General features: G+C 41.6%; 1 protein-coding gene across 4 annotated transcripts in view; it reads right to left on the bottom strand.

Annotated features, from left to right (window-relative positions):
* FSTL4 (follistatin like 4) overlaps window positions 1-13428 on the bottom strand; it is a 695481-nt gene that overhangs the window by 309826 nt on the left and 372227 nt on the right. For 3 of the 4 annotated variants that reach the window (XM_077326857.1, XM_077326854.1, XM_077326855.1), the window contains exon 5: window positions 8804-8991. The exons of the other annotated variant lie outside the window; for it this stretch is intronic. In XM_077326857.1, coding sequence (XP_077182972.1) covers window positions 8804-8991 — 188 coding nt within the window. The remainder of the gene's footprint in view (window positions 1-8803; window positions 8992-13428) is intronic. 4 annotated transcript variants of the gene reach the window in all.

Genomic DNA, 13428 nt, shown 5'->3' with positions numbered 1-13428 from the left:
GAAGTTAGCAGGACATGCTGTGAAAAGGTGATGCACCACAGAAAATATACTTCCTCAGGTTCCTGAAATGTTGGTGTGATATAGAGAACCAATGCAATGTTAGAGTGGATAGAGTGTCAGACTAAGATCTGGGGGGACCCAGGTTGGAATCCTTACTCTGCCACGGAAGCTGACTAATATTGCAGTCCTATACAGAGTTATTCCAGTCTAGGCCCACTGAAACAAATGGATGTAGACTGCAATAACTGTCCTTAGAATTGCACTGTAGTCAGCCATGGAACTGTTACTCTCTCTCAGCCTAACCTACCTTATGGGGTTGTTGTGAGGATAAATAAGAAGAAATTGATGAAATGAGTCACCATTTTGAGTCACCATTGGGGAGAAAAGAAGGACATAAATATCTAAATATGTAAACAGTACATTTTATCTATTTCTGTGACTGTTTTCTAGATCATACTCTTTGTCCATCCCAGTTAGCCTTGCAAAGATCAGCTATCTACCAGAGGTATCCCCCAACAAACAAAAATCTGAAAAATGGCTTTTGGGATTGCTCCCAGGATTTGAGTCAACTGGCCTAGGGGAAGGAGCACAGGAGCTGCTGGCAATATGAGTGTTTTTTGCCTTTTTTAAACTCCTGGGGAGCATTAACTGAAGTTGCTGTGGGAGAGGCAGTGTTTGTGGGTGCTTGCAGCCTGCTAGAGAGTACTGTCCTGATTGCAGACACACAACAGGCAAACAGAAGTAGTCAAATATCATTCCAAAGTCTAGACACCGGTTAAAACACACTCACAGCTTCAAGTCCAAAGGTAAACCCAAAAGCAGAGTTCTAGAGTACAGGCTAGGAAAAGAGAAGAGGGAATCAATCAGGAATACAGCCTGCAAAGTCAGGCACTGTCAGACATGTTACCCCTATGCAGCCACTCATGTATTTGCTGCTTTGATATATCAGGCTAAACACCTGCCAACCACCTCAGCCCTGTTCCTACAAACACTCATTCTTATTGCCTGGATTGTGCTTCCAGTCTGGCCAAGCGCTTTCTGACTTGCAGCTCCCTCTAGTCTTCCTTCTACATTGTGCACAATGTTCTGGACACAGGGGAGGTGAACTGGCCAGCAGATGGCTCTCTGTTGCCAACTCAGGGCTGGGGAAGCAATTGTATTGGTACTGGCACCTGGTTATGGATCCATGTCTGGCTCCACAGAGACTGCCTCCTCCTGCGGTTTCTGTGTTACTATAGAAGAAAAAAGTCTCAAGTAGGGTTGTGTGCGGTGGTGTCTAAATCGGCCGTTCTAATAATTTTTGTTGGAAATAATGTTACAAATTTGAATTTATGCAACCAGTTTGGGATTGAATTATGCACCCAAGCAATTCTAAGAGACTAAGTTAATTCCAACGAACATAATTTCCAACAAAAATTATTAGAAAATATTGAGATTACAATATTGAGAATTCACAGACGAAGGAAGTGTAAACGGAATATACCTGGGAAATTGTTTTGAAATTGTTTTGAACATTCTGATATTTTGAACATTAAATCACTTCACTATCGCCAACTTGAGACTTTTTTCTCCTATTGTATCATGGCTGACGGGTCTTCACCTGTTGTGTCTGTGTTACTTGCTGTGGGTTTGAGTCAGGCCTGCTGGCTGCTTCTTCCTCAGAAGAAACCGCCCTGAGCCTCCGGGGAGGGCAGTATATAAATATAATAAATAAATAAGTCTGCATCACTTGGAGCTGGCTGGTCCGTGACAAGTGGCTTCTGTTTGGGTTTTGTTGTTGTTGTTGTTGTTTCTTGCTGATAGCTACTGGCTCAGGAGGGTCTATTTGTGTTGGGACTTTTGGACTTGGCATAGTCCTGAATCCCTCCAGAGAAATTAGAGTAACAGAGCATTTGAAGGGATGCAATTATGAGTTACCTTTGTGGATCAGGCACAGATCCAAGACAGAATTTTTACTAGGAAAGTTTATTTACAGAATATGTCATATTCATCTGTTTCAGTTTTCTTACTGAAGCAGAGTATAAAACCTTAGAGAGTAGTTACAAAAACAACACATTGCAAGTTTTTTGTGGCTAGGCTACAGGCAGACTACATGCCACATATCTGCATGTGGAGAATGCTGATAGCCTAATGGCTGCTTGCTTTCTTCTAAAAAACACACACATTGTGCTTCTTCCTGAAGAAGCAGAAAGTGGGCTGGAGCCCACCTTAAACAAAGGAATTTCTCACACCATGTGCTGGGGTTTTTCCTGTGACCATTAGGTGCACAAATGATAACATAGGTGCAGCTTAGCTGCTTAAACAGCTTACCAAGAGTCCTTCAAATCTAACCACCAAATTACTTGCTGATTGTAATTCCAACAGTTTGCATGGGGTTAACTGTTGGTCCTGCCCTCTGCTATTGCTGTTCGGAGGTAAGAACTGAAAGCCTTCCAACTCCAAGGCTCTTCCTGATCAGAAGTGCAAACCAAAGGGTTCTTGGCCTGTGGCTCTTAGTCTAAGGCTCGGGTTGCTGGCGGGTTTTAGAGCCCCCTCCACATAACTTTGCCTGCATCCCGAGGCTGTCCACGGGCTGGCTCACATTTTGTCCAGATGAAGGAAATCGCAAAAAGTGGATTTTCTACTTTTTATCTCACATCCCAACAGTGAACCAAAGACAAGCCCATATGGAGGGGAAAGGCACAATAATCTGTAGCATTGTCCTGCCTTCACACCCGCCCTCCCCTCTCCATTCCCTGCTCAAAGTAATTTTTAAAAAATGGCATGATCTGTGTTGCAGTGCCACCTCAAAGCTACATTGTCAAAGGTAAAATAAAATCTGCAAAGTGTCCATGGTCTTTTTGGGATCAGGCAGGCAAAACACAGTACCATTTCTGTTTTCTGGAGGTGGGAATGAATTGAGAAAGACATGGGGGGGGGGGGAGGTGATCAAACAGCCTTCTCCCAATCATCCAAGAGTCTGTTTTGTTTTTAAGCCAACCGTTTACAAAAAATCACTTATTTGGCTCCAGTTACCATGTCGAGCCTTCTCACAACTCAGGCAGGCAAAACACAGTTCTGTATCTGTTTTCTGGAGGTGGGGAATTAATAGGGAAAGCAGGAGGGATGGGTTGAAGCAGCCATCTCCCAAGCATCCAGGCATGCATGCTGCTTGTTTTAAAACCTACTGTTCACACACAAGCACTGTTTGAGTTCCAGTTACCTTGTTCAACCTCTCACAAATCTATCCAGACATAGAGTCCAAAATACCATAAAATCCCAAAGAACGGGGGGGGGGGGGATGCTGTATTGTTCTGGTGTTTCTCCATAGCAACGCAGAAGTGTTATTTTTAAATTAAAAATGCATCTGTGCTGTGGAATTACCTCATAGCAACGCAAAAATGCCTTTAAAAAAAACAAAATTAATTTTGGGGCTCGGGGGGGCGGGAGAACGTTTCAATCCATGAGAGAACTGCTGTGCTGTGATTGGTGGCTTTCTGTAATTGACAAGCCAAGGAATGGGGGAGGGGGGAGAAAATATTTTTGCTTTCCCTTGTATCCTCATCAGGAGGCAAAAAGCCGCAACAGGGCAGAGGGAAAATGCTGGAGGGGTCTCCCATATGGAGGGTTGTAAATGTGAGGTTTACCATCCTGCATTTGCAAGCAGGAGGCCACGTGCATTTTACCTCTCCATGCAGAAATGGTCTCTTTGATCCTTCCCATGAGAGGAAGAGGAATATGACAGGAACAAAATACAATGGAACAGAACGACTGGCTGCTTTGGTGCTGATACCGAGTAAGTGGCCTGTCAGTGGTTGCAATAAGCAGAAAAACTGACAGACTGGCTACAAAGAAGTGTGAAGAAGTAACATCTTTAATTCTAGTTAATATATAACGCCAAAATGTGGACCGGTCAAAAAACACATTTTCACCTATCTCCTCAGAGGCATCGGGGAGTACTGGCATAGGGTAGGCTTGCCTCTCCCTGACTGTTTGGGAGCTGGCTGTCAGCAGGGATCAGGGAGAGAGAGGGAGGGAGGGAGGGGTGAACAAGCGAACCCTGCACCCTCTCTCCCCAATCCTCACTTGGAATGCCCTCTAAATGCTTCCCCGTGCTCAGGCAGCAGAGACCATAACAGATTGGCTACTTCATGCACCCTTTAAACACCCCCCCCCGGTCTTGTGCAGTGGTCTCTGGTGCCTGAGAAAGTGGGGGATGGCATTTAAAGGGTCCATAACTGATCTGTTAAGATCAACTATTTCAGTGGTTCTCAACCTTTTCTTTGCCATGACCCCAACTTAGGTGCCAAAGCCCAGCAGGAACTCAGCCGGAGGAGTTGCCAAGTAGTGCTGTGGAGGCACTTCTGCCGGCCCCCACAGCTGTGGCCATGGGTGACCCCCCCCCCGCAGGAGGTGACTGGAGGGGGGGGTAACTGCTGCCACTGCCGCCACATCCACATTGCTCGCTGTCCTGCTCTGGGCTAGGCTTGGGCGTGTGTCTTGCTCCCTTGGTTCGCCACTTCTCTCCTTTCTCCCTTCTTTTAACTGTGTGTGGGGGGAGTTCCATGACAGTCCTGCTGCAGAGCATGTGGGGCTTGCCAGACAGAGTCAGGCGGGATGGGGCAACCCACAGGGGCAGGGGGTCACTTTCTTGCCAGCTCAGAAATAGCTCAGCAAAGCATTTTGGTGTATTCCTCAGCAGGTGCCAGTGTGACCCTCTGGGCAGGCTGGGCAGCTGCAGAAGGAGCCAGTGGGGCACTGGAAATGCATGTGCGCATGCATGCACACAATGATCGACGTGGCGTGGAGGCAGCCATTGCCATGGGGCTGCTACCTCTGCCCACCTCCACTGGCCACTGGCCACCACAACCGGCCACTGGCCCCTGCCCAACACCACCACCACATGCCTCCACATGCTGCCACCTGCCACCGCGGTGTCAGGCAACCTGACGACCCTGGGGAAGGGGCCAGATGACCCCAAATGGGGTCCTGCCCCCAAGGTTAAGAACCACTGAGCTATGTGGTGTGCTCTCTAACTCCCCAGTTTTTGAAGCAAGAACTGGCTGTCATCAGGGAAGTGAGGCATATGGAACTCAGCACCTGCCCTCTCCAACATTTAAACAGCCAGCTGCTGGCTAGCATTAGGAAGGAAAGGCATGGAAGCTGTGCACCTGCCCTCCCAATGTACATGGGAAGTTATCTGAACCTTTTCTAATTCAGCTAAAACTGAGCCAGGGAAGGGTGCTTCAGACCCATTCAGGTTTGAATGGCCTTTATTTTTTCCTCATGCACATGCCTAATAATGACTCATCTGAGAAGAAAATTTTGCTAAAACAACTCAATATTTCAATGTTCTGCAACAATTATATGTTCAGATAGTAGCTGAACACAATTCCATTTTAATTTCCTTCCCAGGATTCAGCAGGCAATATTTTCCATATTCCTGGATTTCTGGTTTGTCTATTAACACTTTGTAGTCACATTTGGGGTATGTTTTTCAGCTTCCTGAATAACAGGACCATTATTCCCTAAATGGGGGACCAATTAGGATGCCTATGGTGCTTGTTTTTAAAGATAATGACATAACCAGACAATCAGCAAGAGGGTTGGGAGCAGGGGAAAGGGAGCAGTAACACAGAAATTGCTGGAAACTCCATGTTAAACCCATGTTTTCCATTGAAGTGTCATAGAGACACAGCCAATATCAATGTTTGGTTTTTTTCTCTTGCTACGAGCCGCAGTGGGCAAAGTTGGCTCCCACCATAACTGGAATCACTTCCGCAGTGATACCAAATTTGCACTGGAAGTTGAAACTTGATTTGAATTGGGACTTCCACTTTGGTGTAGTGGTTAGGAGTGCAGATTTCTAATCTGGCATGCCAGGTTCGATTCTGCACTCCCCCACATGCAGCCAGCTGGGTGACCTTGAGCTCACCATGGCACTGATAAAATTGTTCTGACCGAGCAAGTAATATCAGGGCTCTCTCAGCCTCACCCACCCCACAGGGTGTCTGTTGTGGGGAGAGGAAAGGGAAGGCGAGTGTAAGACGCTTTGAGCTTCCTTCGGGTAGAGAAAAGTGTCATATAAAAACCAATTCCTTCTTCTCCTTGTATAAAATACAAGCTCTTGGCTGATTTTCATGTATGTTATCAGTCCTTTAAATTTTCTTATTTATAAATATTAAAATATCAAGGCCAAGAGAAAAGAGTACTGAACAGTACTAGAAGAACACTACTAGAAAGTCATATATGTCATATTGTTTCTCAGTTAAAGAAAACTCTTCCCTATTTCTTGCATTCACTCTAATCACTCAGTTATAGTGGAAATATTTTTTTTTAAAATACAGAAAACAGCACACGGATAATTTTGACTAGCCACCCAATGTCTGTTAAGTCCTTTCTCTACTTTCCCAAATCATCATGTGATTTAAAAAAAAAAGGAAATATAAAGGTAGAAAATGGAATTTAGTCTGGGAAAGTTGCCAACTTATTTATTTCAATGAATGTCAAACATTTTTTTCAGTAAGAAAATGCCCATAACAATAAGGTAGCAGGTCAATTTTTGTCTTTTTCATTTTGGATCCAAATCCAGTTTTAGCCACTGGGAAAACTGACTGAAATATTCCCTCTGGGCTTAGCTTTATGAAATATCAGATACACGTCTGAGATGTGAGTATACAAGCCTATTAACAGCTCTGGTAATTGGAATGTTATTTCCATTTAAAACTCTAATGCTTTCATGGAGTCACTTTCATAAATCTAATGAACACATAGCTGGTAAAGTGCTTTCCTTCCTGGCATTAAATCAAAGAAGCTTGTCAGTATTATGAAAAGTTAATCAATTTTCAATACAAGAGTAGACAAAGGAAAATGTCCATCTTTAAAGGATTGATCCTAGAAGTTACGGTTGATCTCGCTTTTATTGAACATTTTTACATGGTAAGTGAAGGGTCATTTTTTTAGTATTATTATTGGAATCAATTAAATGACCCAAGTCTGAGTTTTAAAATAAAACATTATGGAACATTATACTGCAAAAAATAATGCCTTTGAGATCACACATTGACAATTTGTTGATTTCCCCTTCCCACCACAGGCCACTCTCACGACATTACCCCAAATTCCCTATTACACAGAAACAGCTTTTTGTGGAGATCAGTGGACTCCAGTGAAAGGGGGAAGGCAGGAAAATTCAATTCAGCCATTGAAAATTTAATCTGGCTCCAACCTGATATTACAACAAACTTTTTAAAGGCAAATTATGCTATAAGCAATGTAGAAAGTGTAATTACAAACGCAGAGAACCTTTGAAGGCATTATAAATTGGTGCTATTATACAAGTGCCCTGCTGAATGAAAAAGTTCCACTTCTGTTCCCTTCATAAAAATGGCCTCCTGAAGATTAGTGTTTTCCACATTTGGCAGAATGATCGGTCTGTGAGAGCCTTACTGACCTTTTCAAGAAGGCCGTTCTTTAAGGTGAGAGACAAAAGAAAGAATGCAAGACAAGTGGAAATTACTGACCTTAATGATACACTGGGTGGAGCCCTCAGAAGTCTTTGCTCACATGAATGAAGCTATCATGGTGAAGCATAGCAAGAGAGGGAGTGCTAAAGGTGATTGTGTTCAAGTCCATTGGAAGGTTTCTAGTAGTAACTAACACTTTAAATGGAATCCAGTAAATGACTGGTAACCAATGGAATGATTGCAGAATGGTTGTAATATGCATGTTTCAACTATTGCTATTAGTAGAAAATGGGTTGCAGTGTGTTCTGAATCAGTTGGAGTGGCCGAGTTGATGTTAAGTTGATGCTATGATCAGAGAGGTAGAAACTAACAGCTCCATGCCCTGCAGACACAGCTGTGACTGGCTCCTCTAACTTGAAGCTCAGTCAACCAAGCTGCAAGTCAGAGAAATCAGGCCAAGATCAGTAAGACAGGAGTGCGTGGCTTGGACTGAAATATGAGTCCCAAGCAATTAAAGAGATCTCAGTCGCTTTAAAGCCTTGGACTGACAGAGCTGGAAAAAAATGACTTTCCTGATTAAGATTGTTCTGGTATAACCCTCCAGGATGGCTACACTGCACGTGTGCATCCTAGTGCTCGTTGTATTCCTTGGTACAACGGGCTTTGCTTCTAGTACCTTCAATAATACTTTGTTGGTCTTAAGGGTCATAGTGGACTCAAATTTGTTTTGTTGTTTCAAACCAACATGGCTACCAACCTGTCTAGCTTTCCAAGGCACTTACTATGTTGTTCTAATTGCTACATGTTTAGTTAACTTTACTAATTAGATATATTCAAATAGGCCAACACGCTAGTAATTAAAGATCACTATTTTCTCAGACACTAATTTTGTTTTACATTTTTAATTTCCTTTAATCAACACTTCAGCAACTACAAAAGGAAATTGTGTGCATAGATGAATAAAGTTGTTAACATAGTTTGTACTGCTGAAGCATCTCATAAGTAAATGGGAGAACCTATGCTGATTTTGAAATTTAAATCTTTTTGATGCAAATAAATTCACTTTGTTGGCAGGCTGGGCTTTAAAATAGTTTCCTACACAAATCTTTATTCACTAGGGTGATACAGAACAAAAATGTGATGTGGCATATATTCTCCTTTTTTCAAAGTAATATTCCTGCTGCTAAGGCAGATGGGATAAAAGATTCAGCTATGACAGAGATTTCATAGTCATAATTTTCAGCTGTGTGCTACAAATGACCATTCTTGTGAGAATTCCACTGTTACATTCAATTTACACTTTGAATGGGAAATGCAGTCCACTTCATAATTCAATTTTCATCGAACAACAAACCCACCTGAACCAATTCAGAGCTGCTGAGGTGTCCATCACCATTTATATCCAACTGGTTAAACATATCTTCAACTAAGAAACGCTTCCAAGTTCTGTCTTCCATTGGCTGAGCTTGCTGCCTCTGATGGTGAGACTGAAGGTCCAGAAGAATACCTTTTAGCTGACTGTATTCTGCCATTGTGCACGTGTTACCTAAAAGAAATTATTTGTTTGTTTGTTTGTTTATCTATTTAAAACATTTTAGGCCACCTTTCCACCAAATGTAGGGACCCCCAAGATGGAGACCAATCATTACTATTAAACAAGCTTTTAAAAATACAAAAATAATTAAAAACAACAATTGAACTAACACATAAACAGGAAGGAGGGTCAGTGGGGGTTCACTAGAAATAACACAGAAGTCTTCACCCACTGTTGGAAGACCTTAATCAAGGAGGGCGGACAAATCTACTCAGAAATGTAATTCCATAATTCTGGGGCTTCAAATGACAAAATGTTTCCTCAGGCTACTACCCAGTGAGCCTCAGACAATGAGAGAGCCACAGGAAGTATCCCTGAAGATGACTGCAGTGGTCAGGTATGTTCATACAGGGCTAAAAAGTATATTGATAATATTTTTGTCCAAAGCCAGATAGGGTTTTAGAAGTTAATGCTTGCACTTTGAATTGGACCCAAGAGCTGATAAGAAAGCAATTTAGATGGAACAGGACTGGAGCAATATGGTTCCTACAACCCAATTCAGTCAGCATTCTGGATGCAGCAGGTTGCAGCAGCTTTAGCTTCACTCTTCTAAGGAAGCTGCACATAGATCACATTGCAGTGGTTCCATCCATCCGTCAAGTGGCAGCTGACTTATGGCAACCCATAGGGTTTCAAGACAGGAGACATTCAGAGGTGGTTTGTCAATTGCTGCCTCTGCATAGTGATCCTGGTATTTTTGGGTGGTTCCCCATCCAAATGCTGACTAGGGTCAATCCTGCTTTGCTTCTAAGATCTGACAAGATTAGGCAAACCTGGGCTATCTAGGTCAGGGCCTGCATCTTAGAGCATCTCTCAAATGCAATGCTTAAAAATGATAATCAGGACATCCCTTTTATGAAATTTCCTCCCCAAATCCTACCTCCAAGCAAATTCATATATATGTTATTTTATCTATTACAGAGTTACACTTATCAGACAGCTGTGTAAATTGTAATAATCCACTGACTGCATGAAATCTGCTCTAGATATTTCTTAAATGTAAATGTATATGTTGTGTGACTGTGAAGTAAAAAATGAAACCAAACAATTCTGAATCTACATTATTTCTTCTCTGTTACATAATTTTAAATCAGCCTCTACATTTCCACTCAATTGCCCAGTTCTTCTTCTTTAGAACAACCCAAGAACACTGCTGGACCAGACCAATAGTCTACAATCCTGTTTTACACATCAGTCAACTCGTTGTCTTGGAGGGCCAACAGAGTACACAAGACCTGCTGAAATTGCTTCCCAGCACTGACATTCAGAGTTTTCTTTTAGACATTATGGTAAGCACCTGTTGATCCTCCAGGAGAATAGATAGCCAATGAAATATTGGTCTTTATTAACTTACTGAATAGGATTGTTCAACATCAGTAAACAAAGGGTGTTGATTATAAAAATCTAGGCCATTGGTAATATAAGGGAGTAAGAGCCTCTTGTGGCGCAGAGTGGTAAGGAAGCAGCCATACAGTCTGAAAGTTTTGCCCATGAGGCTGGGAGTTCGATCCCAGCAGCCGGCTCAAGGTTGACTCAGCCTTCCATCCTTCCGAGGTCGGTAAAATGAGTACCCAGCTTGCTGGGGGGTAAACGGTAATGACTGGGGAAGGCAGTGGCAAACCACCCCATATTGAGTCTGCCATGAAAACGCTAGAGGAGTCACCCCAAGGGTCAGACATGACTTGGTGCTTGCACAGGCCTTTACCTTTACCTTTAATATAAGGGAGTACTGTATTTGATTATGCAATATAGTTTAAAAACTGTATTTTAAATTTCTAAATTTAATCTGCAGCCATAACATACCACCCAGTAATACCCTTACAATAGCTATAGAGTAACAGAGTAATAGACTGGTGCTTTGTATGCTTTGTTGTAAAGTTTACTAGATGCTAGTCTCGCACAAATCTTCACATGACCCTATTCATCTGATGCTCCTGTAACCAATTCTTAAGTCCTGATGTGTTTGCAAATGTAGAACAAAAGAGGATGAAAAAGACCAAGTATTTTGATCATTGTGCTGGTCCAAGATCAGAAAGTACTCAGTAACCTGAGAACGCACTTGGTAACAGCTAGCCCAGGCATTCCCAACTATGAACACTTTTAGATGTTTGAAAAAGCTTACAAAATGAGGCAATTACAAAAGTTTGTGGGGTCCTTAAACCAAATGCTCACTATATCTAAATAGACATTCCCTGCAAACCTCAAAAGCAAAAGCAGATGTAACACTAAGGGACAATGATTCAAGTAGGTAGCCAAGTTGGTCTAAAGTAGCAAAACAAAAATAAAGTCCAATAGCACCTTTAAAACCAGTGAAGATTTATTCAAGGTGTGAGCTTTCGAGTGCATGCATTCTTCCTTAGACAAAATTGAACAAGGATCATAAGAGTACACATATAAGGGAACAGTGAGCTAGCTTAATCTGGGTCAGGTTATTTATGTACATAAATTTATCAGGGACAGGAAGCTATCCCAAATAGCAAAACAAAATTTGCAAGCATCACTAATTATAATTAGTGGTCTGTCTAGTAATCTAGTATCATTTAGGATCCAAATGATAATGATTGCACACTGCTATTATTTCTGCCCCATAACATTTCTGCCCCATAGATTCATGGCTTTTCCTTTTGTAAGTGGAAGTTGGGATAAGGCTGAAATATGATAGAAGTAGTAATAGTAAGAATTAAGGGACCAAAAATTTAGTAACCAATTTAGTAACCCTACCTGAAAGCCATCCTCCAAAAGAAAATCTCTGTGAACACTAAGCCCCCTGTAATTATGATAATGAGGTGGGTTTTAATATAATTTTAATTATTTTTTATTGTATATTGGTAATTTACTTGAAATGTAATGTAAACCCTGATGTTACCTGTGCTGAGCCAACTAAGGAAGGACAGATATAAAAATAAAATTACTCACTATGTCCCTCAAAGAGGTGATTTCAAATATGGGGGGTATTTATTGCAATATTTTCGAGCTAAAAATACCCGATAGCAAGACAATATTGAAAAAATTCTTCAGTGAGTAACTTTTGTATAGGTCTGGAAAAGAATTCATTTAAAAATAAGTTGTTTTGACATCTTAATTCTGTTAAACGAGCATTGCTTTATGCATAGGTGATGTAACATTTGTGTTTATGACATGGAGATGTGGTTTTGCTATAGCCCAGGGGTCCCCAACCTTTTGGCACATGGGGGCCACGTTAGCGTGCCCAGTGCCCAAAGAGGGCCACATTTTAAACCAAAATGTAACAAAACTATTAACCTACTGAGAGTGATAGCAGTAGACAAGCAGGTTGGAGGGCTGCACAGAAAGAGGTCAGGGGCTGCATGCGGGCCACCGGCCTCAGGTTGGGGACCCCTGCTATAGTCTGTTGTTTCTTATGGGTGGAACATATATGTGATTTTATTTGTGAAAAGTTTTTATTTAATGTTAACCACTTTGAGATTTCTGGAACAGTAGGAAACTAATACTTAAAAATAAACATATAACCATTTATAACTTATTTATTTAATTTCTATACCGCCCTCTCCTGAGGCTACTTGTAAATGTAAGACTGATTTAATGGCACTAATGTTATGACAGGCATGTTTTTTTACGTACAAAAAGAAACAACATGCACATGAAGTAGATAACAAAAACACTCTGAAGCTCTGTTTGCTTATGCTTGAGGATGTGATAGCCAAACAGTATGTCCAGGTTACAGAGTTCTCTTCACTGTGTGAGGAACACAGTTCACAGGCAAAGAAAGGAACCAAAGGAGTTGAAAGCCGATTCCTTTATGAGCCAACAGCAAGGAGTACTATAAGAGGAAACTGCTAGATCAGCTAAAGATTTAGTTGATTGATCAGAGGATTTTAATCAGTAAGAGCAAATTTTAATCAGGCTTGAGAACTAAGGCAGGCATTTAATTTTGCAGCAATGTTGCAACAACAGGGAGTGAAAAAAAAGAAAACATCAAAGACAGCCATGGCATCAAGATTTGACCCAGCAATTCTAGCACTTGAGCATATGCAGAACATGATGTACCATAAATAGCAACCAGATATGGTGACATAGTTGCACCATATCTATTTTTTCTTTCCATATTTAAAAGCTTGACTTGAACTATCACGATTCCGCTGAGAAGAGCCATGGGGAGAATTCCATCAAGAATACCATTCACTCTTTCCTGTCTCCCATCTCCAAGTATACAGGTAGTCAAGTATTGAAGTAAAATATGTATGACTACTTCAGATGGAAAAGAAAGATGCCTGACTTGCTTATGTAACTTTTTCCCTACTTGAGAGATTCATATCAATAAGAACATTGAACACAAGATTCCATTTGACACAGCAGTCCTCCACACTACATTGAACACAGCCTGTGAGAAAATGGAAGGAGGAAGAAGGG

This window comes from Paroedura picta, chromosome 3 (assembly GCF_049243985.1).
Source record: "Paroedura picta isolate Pp20150507F chromosome 3, Ppicta_v3.0, whole genome shotgun sequence".
NCBI lineage: Eukaryota > Metazoa > Chordata > Lepidosauria > Squamata > Gekkonidae > Paroedura > Paroedura picta.
The sequence above is the reverse complement of the archived record's forward strand: the minus strand, read 5'-3'. Positions and strand labels throughout refer to the sequence as shown.